Source organism: Atta cephalotes (genome assembly GCF_000143395.1).
Source record: "Atta cephalotes unplaced genomic scaffold scaffold00011, whole genome shotgun sequence".
Taxonomy (NCBI): domain Eukaryota; kingdom Metazoa; phylum Arthropoda; class Insecta; order Hymenoptera; family Formicidae; genus Atta; species Atta cephalotes.
Window position 1 is genome coordinate 4,506,207 of NW_012130075.1, and position 13,305 is coordinate 4,519,511.

A 13,305-nucleotide genomic window follows, 5' to 3' on the forward strand; every position below is an offset into this window, starting at 1 on the left:
TTCGTGTGTCAATATGTATATGTGTATGTCGCGAATAATCGAGTATATACACGCGCGTCTCATAGCCGAATGCACACGTACACACACGAGAATATGAGATTCGCGAATACATACACGGATACATAGCAAGCTGGAAGCAGGTTGACAGATTGACGTTCGGTCGCGCCTCGTTCAACCCAGCGTCCGATGAATATTTCAGGTGCCGGCTTCACCTGTCAGCTCGCGGATGCCATGCGGCGCGGAGAGAAAGAGCGAAAGAGAAAGACGACCAGCGAAGCAACAGCAGCATCACCATCACCACCACCACCAACAGCACCAGCAACATCAACAGCAGCAGCAGAAGCAGCAGCAGCAGCAACATCGGCAGCGATAGCAGCAAAAGGAGCAGCCTTCTATGTATAGGGGGGCCGTGCCCTGGCGAACTTTCGACCCGAAATGACCCGAGAGAGTCGAAGAAAATGCAGACTCCGTCGCAGCCGATGGATTATCACCTTTCTTGCTCTCTCTCCCTCTCTTTTTCTCTTGCGCTGCCATTTGCCATCGGCGATGATGAGTCTAATTTCAGGATTCGATCAATTGTCTATGAATATCAACGAATTACGTATTTATTTCCACGTGTCCTAGTTCGTGCGCCCACTGCCTCTTTCGGGGATGCTGAGGATGTAAGAGACGAAGGCGAAGAAATGCGCACATTTCTTATTTATTTCGGTAGTTGTTATTCCCGTTAAAATGTTAGCGCTATTTGACCTGTTTATTGATCATTATTGATTATTAGTTATTAATTATCGAACTTACGTAGTGTGTAATTAACTCGTAAGCAACGGTATACAATAATTCGATTTAACATCGAATTAAAAGTAGAAAACGTTCGTATTATCGTTCGTATTATGTACAAAATTATTAAACTGCCAAAATTCTAAAGTTCCAATATCGAAAATTTTATCGAGTTTCTACTGAAATTCATATCGTTTCGAAAACGCTTTTAAAATAAGTGCCTCGTGTTATATTCAAGATCTACTATACTACGCCTTTTTGAATATTAATTTCTTATCGATTGAATAACGTTCTATTATTGAAATTTGCTGGAAGATTCTTCACGTGGAATAATCTTAAGTTCATCAATTATTCTTACTTAAGGGCGCATAACTATTAGATATATTTATCCAAAGATGATGTACGTCGAGTTAATGCAAATTAGCATGCAAGATAAATGACTCTCTGCGAATCTCATATGACGTAACATGAGATGACTCAAAATCCGACTTTAAATCCGTTATGTTCATTTTCACGGAATCGCTTATCTTACTGATGTTAAATTAGATTAGTAAATTAGACTACTTTGGAACTTGACGTAATTATTATGACATTATGTATTAAAAGTGTATAGAAATGACTTTCGTAAAATCTTCGATACTACGTTGTACTGAAATAAAACAAGTCTTATATTGTTTGTATTGTTTGGATGTATACAGGATACACAAGGAAACGCGAGAGGAAAAATTGGAGAACTGAGAATTGGCGAGCTGATTTATAGCCAGCTACACGACGCCTCGCGTATCTCTCTTCGTGGTTTGTCTGTGCGTTTGACATTTGGTGCCTTACGATGATCGCGACTGAAATATGAGCCTTCACGTCGCGAACGTCCAACCGTCCGGTCCGGTCTCGCGAAGTGGAGGAACTGGATTTCAGTCATAGAGACGGTGCGCGCACAAAGTTGAAATTGGCACTTACGATGGACGCCCATTGCGCTTTCGCTGAATATTCATGTGTCATGGTAAAGGGTTATTGAACCGCTGCCTGAACCTTGAATGAGCTGAACTACTATAAAGAATATCACAAACGGTTGTCGATTGAAAATAAGAAAATGTGTAATTATCACGGTTCTAAATTGTATAGGATGCGCATCACTAACATTCTAATAAATTACTTTGTAAACGATCTATTGCATGCTAACTTATGTGAAATTATTATTAGAAATTGTTATCGTCAAATATTTTCTCTCTCTTTCGACGATAAAAATAATACAAAGTTCTTAATTAAAATATTCCAATGTTATCCGTATATTTTAAATATATATTTTAAATAAAGAAAAAATTAAACAGTTATTTAGTATTTATTATTTAAAATAACTTCTTCTGATCTATTTCTTATTTAATATTTCTTATTTAATATTTTAAACAAGTTTTTGGAATTTATTTTATATTTTTTATTTTAAATAAGTTATATCAGTATGTTACTGATCCGTCGATAAAAGTAACAATGAGTAATTAAATTATAGCATATTTATGATAAAGTATAGCACGTGTAAAATATAAGATCCTTATATGAGCCATGTTGATTTTCCTGATTCGCAAACAAGAATTAATACTATTAAATATTAATTACATATAAGCTGTAGCTATAAAAAAACTGAAACGTTATATTTAGAAATGTATATTCGAATAAACAAAATCATTAAAATATTTTTTATTTACTATTTGAAACATTTATTTAAAATACATATTTCTTACTTTATATTTTAAGTAAGTTTCCGAAATATATTTTTTATTTTAAAATAAAAGACAAGTTATTTTTATATTTTAAACAAAAGTTATTCTATATTTTATATAAATAAATGCATTTTCGGGCCCTATTTCTTATTTTATATTTTTATTATATTTTATTTTATTAAGTGTACAACTTTGCTTCCGCCGTTTTTTTTCGAAATTCGAGGCTTTATTGTAAAAAACTGGTTATACATTTATAATTCAAAGTATTGTCGCTGGCCACTACTTTCTCCCATCTTTCGGGTAGCGTACGAATCCCGCGTCGAAAAAACTGGTCATCTTTTGAGGCTATCCACGAATCGATCCAATTTTTTACTTCTTCATAAGACCGGAAGTGCTGGTCAGCCAGGTCGTGTGCCATTGATCGAAACAAGTGATAGTCAGAGGGAGCAACGTCTGGAGAATACGGCGGGTGGAGTAGGACTTCCCATTTCAACGTTTCCAAGTATGTCTTGACCACTTTCGCAACATGGGGTCGAGCATTGTCATGCTGCAAAATCACTTTATCGTGTCTCTCGTTGTATTGCGGCCGTTTGTCTTTTAATGCTCAGCTCAAACGCGTCAATTGCGTTCGATACTGATCGCCTGTGATTGTTTCAGTCGGTTTTAACAGTTCATAATACACTACGCCGAGCTGATCCCACCAAATACAGAGCATGACCTTGGACGTCAAAATCACTGTTCTTGAAGCGTTGAAACCACTCACAACACGTTCTTTCACTAATAGCGGCCTCACCATAAGTATTTGAGAGCATTCAATGAGCCTCAGCCGCAGATTTCTTCATATTGAAGCAAAAAATTAAAACCTCCCGTAAATGACGAGAATTTGGCTCGTAAATTGACATTTTCAATCGAGAATAACTTTCTGTTGCAGACACAAATCGACTAATGTTTCTATGGGGTTATGTTGACAGATGCCCAAGTTTATTGTATGACGTCTATGATCTATTTATTTCGACCACTTACCGCTAAAGCCATCTATAGGAAAACGGCGGAAGCAAAGTTGTACATCTAATATATTTTAAATAATTTCTTGTAATCTATTTCTTATTTAATATTATAAATAAGTTTTTGAAATCTATTTTATTTTTTTTATTTCAAATAAGTCGTATTAATGATTTTGCCGACTTCTACAATTTTATATTTAAATAAGTCATATCAGTTATTTTACCGAATCCTGATAATAAGAAGTAATAGGAAGAAAATAATATAAAAATAATATAATAATAATGTAATTATATATATATATATATATATATATAATAATAATATAATAATAAAAATATGAAAATAATAGGAAGAGATACATTAATGTAAATGATTTAAAAACTTTAATATTTTTAACCTGACAGATATTATCCCAGATCAAGGGAAATAAAAAAAAATTTGATGAAATATATCGTATATTTTAGTTTTGAATAATGTGCTACATCAGATGAATTTTCAATCAATCGCAAAATTATACTTGTGGACTAACAATAGCGCGTTTGATCTGCGCTTTACTTTAGTGGTATACAATATCTCCTATCAGTATCATAAAATAGCATTGATTTTATTGTCTGTCGTCGCAGAGGCGAGGTGTATGATTGTGAGTGTCGGAATAATTTTCATTAATTAATGAAATAGATTAAAACATGGAAAAGCGCTCTCGACGCTGCCGGACGCGGTCACGTTAGTTGACAGCGTGAAAAGATATAATGTCGTCTGCATATCCAACGTTGGTCCATTTATAACATTCACTGTAATGTGTGAGTTTATGCAACGCACATACCAAAAATACTATTGATATAATTGTCATTAAAAGAGGCGTCTGCCTCTATTTGAATGATCCGTCATTACGATATCCGATCACCTTGTTTATTAAAGAGCCAATATGTCGTTTACATTATCGCTTCGCGATTGCTTCTGTGGACTTTAATATTAATTTTAGCCGATCATTCTTCGTAATTTCTTAAATAGAAAATTATGAAGGGACGCGTGGAAAAGTTTAAAGGAAAATAAAAATTCTAACATAAAAATTAAAATTTATAAAATTCCATATTCATAATTTTATAAATTCATTATTTTATTTTAAATATCCTTAAAGCAGAGGGAATCTAAAATGATTCTTTTTCCATTCTTATTTTTATCTTAAAACATTATAAGAGTTCTAAAAAAAAGTACTTTTTCTAAACTTTTTCAGATAAAAAAAAAGTAAAACTCTTTGGTCGGCAAAAAAAATTATATAATTAAAATATTTGATTTTTGTTTCATAGCCCAATTTTAGGGCTCAATGTAAAAAAAACATACTGACATCGCGCTCCTTAAGAAACGATTAACGATAGATATATCGATCATATAACTCTTTAAAAAAATTATATAATTAAAATATTTGATTTTTGTTTCATAGCCCAATTTTAGGGCTCAATGTAAAAAAAACATACTGACATCGCGCTCCTTAAGAAACGATTAACAATAGATATATCGATCATATAACTCTTTTTCTAGCTAAAAGCAAAATACAAAAATTTATGTATATGTGCGTGTGTATATAAAATACATATCATGCACACAAAAAATTTTCTTTTTTCATATTTGCTCCGAAGAGGTTACGTGATCGAAAACCTTAAAATCTTACCTTAAAATCTTCTCATGTTGCGCCTTTTATTCTGTCCTGGAGAGTTCTTACTTACGAGAAAAAATCTTCGCCACATTCGTCTAGTGGTAATACCTCGTACTATTCATAGATGTGCTATTCTTTTCGAATTTGTACCCATTACGAATATTACGACTATTACGAATAGAAAAAAACACTTCTTTGGAATTTTAATTTATGAATTCCGGTAAAAAATTTTTCATGCATGAATATGTATAAATATGTCTAAACCTAAACATGTATAAAAATTCATAAACATGTATAATTATATGTATATGAAATATGTTCATGTATATACTCCTTTTTTTTTTGTAAAATTACTTTTTAGTGTAATAAAAATAATAGTAACGTGAAAACGTTAAAAATAATTAAAAAGGTAATTTTCGCACTATTTGTTTTAGAAAAATCAAGTTTGAAGAAATGTAAAAAAAATTATTTATGTATAATTATATGCAAAATTATGCATAATTATGTATGAGCAATTTTTTCTACTTTTTTTTCAAACTTGTTTTTTTTTCTAAAACAAACAATGCGAAAATTATTCTTTTAATTATTTTTTATGTTTCCACATTATTATTATTATTTCTATTACACTAAAAACTAATTTTACAAAAGAAAAAGGATGAGTATGTACATGTATGGACATATTTCATATATAATTCATATATGTTTATGAATATTTATGCGTGTTTATGTATGTTTATACATAGGATGTTTATACATAGGATTGGGAAATAACGCGTTACTTGTAATGCCGTTACCGTTTTCGTTAATTTTTCAATAATCGTTACTTTTTTCTGTCTGTAACGATAACGGTAACGTCATTACGTTTTTACAGTAACGAATTAAGCCGTTACTTCAATTCCCAATTATTTTCTCTTATTTTATAATTTATTCTTAATTTCTTAAAAAATATTTTGTACTTAATATCTTAAACTGTGTTCTAATAGGCACTGCCAATCATAAAAATATACAATTCATATATATATTGTAAATTTTTGGTACGGACAATAAATATTGAAATACGTATAATAGTAACCCTAGGAAATAAATCGTTGAAATTGCTGAAAATCGCTGAAATCTTTATTAATTGACTCATTTCTTTATGAATTACACTGAAATGGGTCTATTGATAAAGATTTCATCAATTTATTTCCACTAGGAAATATTAACATTTAAAAACAATATATAATCTATTATATATTATTATCTGTTTAATCTAAATTCTTATAAAAATGACTACATTAATAATAACGATATTATCTAAATAAAATAAAGAATTAGTAAAATTATAGGTAAGTTTAATATAGAGAAAAGTTTACTCTATATACAAGCTTATAGTTAGTAGAGAGTTCAAAATTTGAATATTTATTTCATATTTAGTATTAAATTAATTATCAGCTAATGTAATTTTAAAATCTAATAACTTACTTTAGCATTATAACAAGAAATAACGAAAAAATAACGAATTATTATTTTTCAAGTAACAGTAACAATAACATTTTTTGAAGTAACGCGCACAATCCTGTTTATAGATACATATTTATACATATTCATGCATGAAAAATTTTTTACTGGCAAAGTTAAACTAATTAGAATTTTAGAGTAGCCCTTCAGACTTTTCTGACGATTCTCTTCGATAAAGAAAACAAATTAAAATCAAGTCATACATAATGTTAGGTATATGTATAGCGTATCAGGTAAATATATACAATGCGTGATACTGTGTGACTACATGTATTTTTCTCGAGAACTGACCGGCTGAATAGAATCTCGACAATGAGTGCAAGCGAATCCGTGAGTCAACTCTTTTCGGAATCTGTTGATAACGACAAAATTTTTACGATTGGAGTCACTGTGGATACAGGTATGAAATTATTCGTGAACATATTCATGAGATAAGGAGAAATCCGCGCGCCGATTCTCTTAAACATAACCTACAACAAAGTCCTACAATAAATGATTTTGTTTACGCAGGTTTTGAATGGGAAGCAATTGACGAATGCAAAGAGAAATTGGGCAAAGATGTTCGGGTGGTTAAGCAACGCGGAAGAATCTATTTTAATATTGATTGGGACGAATTTCCAAAGGTCTCTCTTCTATACAACTCAGATTATCTTTTTAATGTAGGTGCAAGAATCATAATATTTATGTTTTGTCACACATATTACAGGTTCAAGAAATGAGATCGATAGATCATATATTCATAGTAGCTGAGAACGGAAGTTTATCGTTTACTAATGACAAAGAATCAGACTTATTGCACATAAGAAGTTATAACCTGGACATACTTTCGAACTCAGATAAAATATGGAAGAAAACTCTTGAAGCATGGAAATGTGCAACAAGTTTCAAAGGAAAACTTTATCCAACGACTGAAGAATATGTTGAAGCTAAAAAGGAAGATCTAGTAGCCAAAACAGAGATGTTAGAAATGCGTAACAAAGAAAAAGAAAAAAAAGATCCCTATGATTGGAATATATCAGAGATAAAAGAAGAGAAAGGGAAAAAAAGGGGTCAAGATCCTTTAAAATCCCAAGAGAACGATATACTCAAATATAGAGTAACATGTGAGAGGAGTGGTAAACATGCAGTTGAATCTAAGGATGTTGCTAGGGTTATCGGAGAGGTATTACAGGACAAATTTCATTGGTTGGTTGACTTGTCCATGTATCATCTAGAAATTGTCTGCAAATTGATAGATGGTATGATAAATGAGAATTAATAGATTAAAGAGAATTTTAACAATTTTGAAATGTACATATGAAGTTTTATAATAATACATACCTCCCAGAATCAATTATATATGAGACAAGCAGAATGCTAATTACTTCTAAATATTTCAGATCAATTAACAACGCATTTACGAGTAACGCACAAATCCAAGCATCACAGAAATATCATAAATTTTGGACCAACTACTCTTAGATCAACTATATGTTACAATTTACTAAAATTGGCAAATCCCAAGCTAGGAGATATAATAGTAGATCCTATGTGCGGGGGAGGTTCTATTCCTATAGAGGTATATTGCATGTTTACAATAATAAAATTAATAGTTCATAAAATTCTATTCAAACAATTTTAGGCAGCACTAGCTTTTCCACATTCATATGTCTTATGTGGCGACAATGATTCCAGAGCTACAGATAGAACAAAATCAAATATGGATGCTTCAGCAGTTACATGTAAAATAGATCTCGTACAGTGGACTGCTTCAAAATTGCCATTCAAAGATTCTTTTGTCGATATTATTGTTACTGATATGGTATGGAAGTTAATCATTAAAAATTTTGTTCCAATATAATTAATTTTTACTTTTTCATTAAAAATGATCATTTTTTAAATAATCTGCAGCCTTTTGGTAAAAGAAGTGGGAATAAGTCATACAACAAAATTTTTTATAAAAAATTTTTGCTAGAATTTGGTCGTATAGTAAAATTAAATGGACGAATAATTCTACTCACTTACGATAGAAATAACTTTAAAGACGTAAGTTTTATTATAATTATTTATAGCAATTAAAATATGAAAGAAAAGAACTAAAGTAAAATATTTTACTATAATCTGAAAACAAATTTTATTCTTCATTTTAGGCTCTGATGGCAGCTGGTGATTTATTCTGGGTGATAAAAATAATTGGTGTAAATGTGGGAGGTCTTCCAGCTGCAGTTTATGTTTTGAACCGTACTCAAGTAGCCCTTGATTCATTCAAACCGCGTATGGCCAAACAGTATAGTTATCAGAGAGACAATAAAGACTCATCTTATTCGACTAAAAAGTCTTTGTCCAATTAGATATTTTATTAAGTATTGTGATACAAGTATTGTGAATTCTATTATATTTTTATATGAAGAAATTAATAGAGTTTATTTAGCATATATTTAGCATACAATCATGTTTAGTTTTTTTAACGAATTATTTCCCAGATAATCCTAATATATATGTATACATAAAATTCACAAAAAGAATTTTCTTCTGCTTGTCTCCATTTCGTGTCTGCGACCTTGTATAATCCACTCATAATCGCCATATTTACTGTCGAATGTTCCATGTTGTAGTGATCTTAATTTCAAAGTAAATCGTGGACCTAGTTCTCGTAATCTCGGTTTTCCATTCTTGAGATTAAACTCATACCTGTAAATTCGTTCAATTAGATTTAAGTACAACTGAGATATAGTTTACATGATGTTAATTCTAAGTTTTATAAGTTCCATGTGATAATAAAATATAAAAAATAAAATTTATATAAATTCTTTAACTTTAGAGAGATGTTTTTATATATAGAAATTACATTTTAATAAAATATTTTAAGAAAATTTGTAGAATTTTTAAAAAATTAAAAATATAAAATTACCTATGATGTCTAAAAAATATATAATCTCTTTGATTATGAAATGTCACAGCTCTCCTTCCTTTAAATTCTGGCTGATAATGAAACAAGGCTCCTAGCATTCTGCCAATGGTAAAACCTAAGCGTGTGGTGAAATTATTGAGAATAACTTCTGGCCTATGTTCTGTGATCTCCTTATGGTTGCGCTTTAAATCTGTCGTTAGTTTGACATTACTGAGTTTGAAGTGTGCAGTAGGACCATCTGGCAGATGAATGATTAACATTCCATCTAACAATTGTTTAAGGAAAACTATTTAAAAAAAATTTAAAAATAACTTAAATTTAATTAGTTTGATATTTTATATGATGTATAATTGAAATTTATCAATTATTTTTTAAATAAAGCTTCCTAAAAGAATTTCTGATGTCTAATAATTTTTTATCAATTTATCTACAAAATATATTATACAACAGATAAAGTATTAGCTTATTACAATATTTATAAATGACTTTAAATATGAAGCGTCACTAACGGTCTGAATGTTAAGATGAACTATTATATTCTACTATTATATATAAATGAATTAATTTCAGAAATGATAATTGCGTGCGGATATGGTTCAGACTTTCAACACAATTAATCTGAAATATTAATAATCCTCTCAAATTTCCCAAATTAATCTTAAAAAACTGTAATAAACTTATTGCGAAAAATATTGCCTCAGCCAGGAGTTGTTTCTAATCTTATTTATAAATGACTTATTATATACTTATTATATACTGTCAGTTTATAATAAGGATACTTGGTTTGCATTGATCTTCATTAACAATGATTATATCTGTAAAGTTTCGGGCAGTAGCACTTTTGACTATTTTTTTAACGCCAGAGCGATTTCTATATAGCGAAATAGAATTAGGTATCATCCTTGTAAGTTCTCTGCCAAAAATTCTTGTTTTTCTATTTGGATTATCAGCATATGTAATGAGGACTTTAGGTTCATACTCTTGCCTATAGTAGGCAGCAAATTCATCATGTTCACAGTCAAACTTGAGCTCCTCATTCGCCTCATCATCCAGATTACCTACTATCATAGTCTCATCTTTCTCTCGTAGGCTCTCTAAAGTATGCGGCACCTGTTTTGGAGCGCCCGACTGTATCCTCGCCTTCTTCGTCGCTTTCTTTGCCTTCGCTCGTTCTTTCATCAATTCCTGGCATTTCTGATATCTCACAGCTTTGCATTTGATGTGATTGAAGTTACTATCAGAAGGCAGCAAAACTTCCGAAGCTTTATCCGTTGATGTACTCGGTTCATCATTTGCCATTACATTTTCCTCCCTGTGTCGACTCAGAGGATTCTTTCGCAAAGTTTTAATCTTCATCTTGCACAATTCTTTGTATTTTTGTTCTTTTTTACTCTGTATGGATTTCTGACCCACTTATAAAGTCACAGTATCATGCGATGAAATGGAAATCAAGAAAATCTAGATGAATGCTTCCTCAAAAATCAAACGAGAGGCCACATGTAAACTTTTGTTAATTAAAATTAAAATCGTAACCGTTCGAGAATGCACTTTCGCATCTTTAACCTATCAATTCTTTTAAAACTACCACATGTTTACGACCACATGTTACGAGATTCCTAGCGCAGTGCCGCCAATATGACAAATCATAGGGTAAAAAGGAAGCGCTTTTATCATTTAGTTCTTGTACTAATAAACTAGATGATAAAAAAAATCTACAATCAGTATTTATGACGAAAAGGATAATTAAAAATAAAAATATAATTTTTGATCTTATCATTTACATTCTTTCTATTCTTTTCATAAGCATAACACACAACATATCCGTACAAAAAAATATTTCTCTTTTCCAAGAGTATGTCATCTCGTTGTTTTTTCAAATTATTTTTTTACAAGTGATATAACAATGTGTATACGTTATTTTATAAAATAAGAGTAAAATTTCTTACATGATGAAATAATGCAAAAAATTCAAGATAGTTGAATAACTTAATCAAATTAACTACTTTTATCCTAATTATGTTTTATATACATATCACTCTCTCTTAGTTATAGATCTTATGTATGGGAGTGATTCACTTGCACACTGTAACAATTGCTCACTGTCAATCACAGCGATTTCTGCATGGTTTTTTTTTCTAGTGCAGTAATTGGTTTCTGTGCAATCGACTCGTGTGCAATTGATATACATTCTTTATGTACCATCATTTAAATTTCAAAATTATCCACAATACAAAAAATACTGCTATAGAAAAAACAAATAAATATAAAATATAATAATTGTGGCCTGCCTTTGCTAAACGCAAAACACGTGCTACAGAACCAGATAAGGAACCACTTGTTCTATCAAAATCGTCATCCTAAAATATAAATTTGTATTATTTACTATGTATAAAATAATATGCATAATAATATGTATAAAATAATATGAAAAATTATATCAACGTCTTAAAAAAACTCAACTAACCATGCCTTTTAGCATTTTATCTTGGTATTTGACTTCTGTGCCAATGTCAATAGATAATGATTTTAAAGCATGAATTTTATCCTTCAGTTCTTCAGTCATCCTTTCATTCTCGTCTTCCATAGTATTGTGAGATGTACTTGGTAATGGCTCATAGCCATAACCTCCTGAAAAAGTAAAAATTATGTTTAAAATAAGAATTAAAATAAGAATTGATGTATTTGTTAACAAGTGGCAACTTACCTGAATGAGAACGTCGCATTTTGTTAGCAATCTTGATAGCTCAACAGATGAACAAAGATACAGAAGAAAATTATTGTCTCACAAACCCTTTTAAAAATTGAAAAATATTTCAATCTGTTTTTATCTAGAAAAATACATATTGTGAGGTTAGTTCAATTATTTATGCTTATATAAATATAATACTTGTAATACAAAATAAATTTATATTCTGTTAAATAAATGATAAAAATTATTTAAGTAAAAATAAAAAAATATTTAAAGTAAAATATAAAGTAAAAAATGTTTTCCACGCAAGTAAATTATATTAAACGATGATACTTGAACTGAAAATATTCACGTATAAATATAACCTCAAATAGACAACACACATTCGTATTAATCATTTAAAATATATGTTCAAAACTTTTCAATACGATAGCATTTTTAATTTACCAATTAAATAGGAAATGCAGACAGCCGGAGAATAGAAAATATGTGTCAATATGTGTCAACGTCACGCTCGTAGTGCATCGCGTGACGTATATCGAAGTGAAAGGTATCGATACTATCGGATATTGATTGAGAATAGGTCTGTTTTCTGCGGCTGAAGTGAATACTTTTAAAACACTTTTAAAACACTTGAAGTGAGATAGATATATCTTTGATATTTATTGAAAGTGAGAAAGAGAGTGCTAGTCTAGGAACAGAAAATAGATCAAATATAATACAAGCACTAACTGTTATAACTAAAAAGTTATAGATTACCAATAAGAATAATTATAATTTTAAAATTTAATATTATTCTGATGTTTCTTTTATTATAAATTAATTTTTTTACATGTTAGTAAAAAAAATTTATATCGACAGTCAATATATCGATACTTTACAGTCTACAAATATCTTTGAAATGATTTTGCTTTTGCTATATAACTATAGCGAGTATTTAAATACGAGAGTATTAATTAACATGTAGTGTATATATATATATATATATATATATAGTACTTATAAGTATATATNTATACTATAGTGTATCTACTTACTACTTCGTTCTAGGTTCCGTAGGTACGTAGTACCCGTTTAA

General features: G+C 30.1%; 3 protein-coding genes across 3 annotated transcripts; 1 reads left to right on the forward strand and 2 right to left on the reverse strand.

Moving 5' to 3' along the window:
• Nucleotides 1–6,927: 6,927 nt before the first annotated feature.
• LOC105617071 (THUMP domain-containing protein 3-like) lies at nucleotides 6,928–8,978 on the forward strand. Its single transcript, XM_012198650.1, has 7 exons — nucleotides 6,928–7,048; nucleotides 7,159–7,271; nucleotides 7,355–7,886; nucleotides 8,028–8,206; nucleotides 8,270–8,449; nucleotides 8,539–8,673; nucleotides 8,778–8,978. The coding sequence occupies exons 1-7, from the start codon at nucleotides 6,961–6,963 to the stop codon at nucleotides 8,976–8,978; spliced, it is 1,428 nt and encodes a 475-aa protein (XP_012054040.1). The 5' UTR covers nucleotides 6,928–6,960.
• Nucleotides 8,979–9,140: 162 nt separating this feature from the next.
• On the reverse strand, nucleotides 9,141–10,894 carry LOC105617072 (probable ribosome production factor 1). Its single transcript, XM_012198651.1, has 3 exons — nucleotides 10,318–10,894; nucleotides 9,539–9,803; nucleotides 9,141–9,318 (listed from the first exon to the last, which is right to left on the reverse strand). Exons 1-3 carry the CDS (start codon nucleotides 10,892–10,894, stop codon nucleotides 9,141–9,143), a joined length of 1,020 nt encoding a protein of 339 aa, XP_012054041.1.
• An 845-nt stretch (nucleotides 10,895–11,739) lies between these two features.
• On the reverse strand, nucleotides 11,740–12,261 carry LOC105617073 (BET1 homolog). The gene is made up of 3 exons (XM_012198652.1): nucleotides 12,243–12,261; nucleotides 12,003–12,166; nucleotides 11,740–11,895 (listed from the first exon to the last, which is right to left on the reverse strand). Exons 1-3 carry the CDS (start codon nucleotides 12,259–12,261, stop codon nucleotides 11,740–11,742), a joined length of 339 nt encoding a protein of 112 aa, XP_012054042.1.
• Nucleotides 12,262–13,305: the final 1,044 nt, after the last annotated feature.

Bases quoted from the DNA above. Each gene is read 5' to 3' on its own strand.
- LOC105617071 (XM_012198650.1), top strand. From the start codon at position 6,961: ATGAGTGCAAGCGAATCCGTGAGTCAACTCTTTTCGGAATCTGTTGAT. The intron at 8,207-8,269 runs GTATATTGCATG...AAACAATTTTAG, and splicing joins GAGGTTCTATTCCTATAGAG to GCAGCACTAGCTTTTCCACA. The intron at 8,674-8,777 runs GTAAGTTTTATT...TCTTCATTTTAG, and splicing joins ATAGAAATAACTTTAAAGAC to GCTCTGATGGCAGCTGGTGA.
- LOC105617072 (XM_012198651.1), bottom strand. From the start codon at position 10,894: ATGAAGATTAAAACTTTGCGAAAGAATCCTCTGAGTCGACACAGGGAG. The intron at 9,804-10,317 runs GTATCCTTATTA...AACAATTGTTAG, and splicing joins TGAAGATCAATGCAAACCAA to ATGGAATGTTAATCATTCAT. The intron at 9,319-9,538 runs GTAATTTTATAT...ACGAATTTACAG, and splicing joins ATATTTTTTAGACATCATAG to GTATGAGTTTAATCTCAAGA.
- LOC105617073 (XM_012198652.1), bottom strand. The intron at 11,896-12,002 runs GTTAGTTGAGTT...TTTATATTTTAG, and splicing joins ATAAAATGCTAAAAGGCATG to GATGACGATTTTGATAGAAC.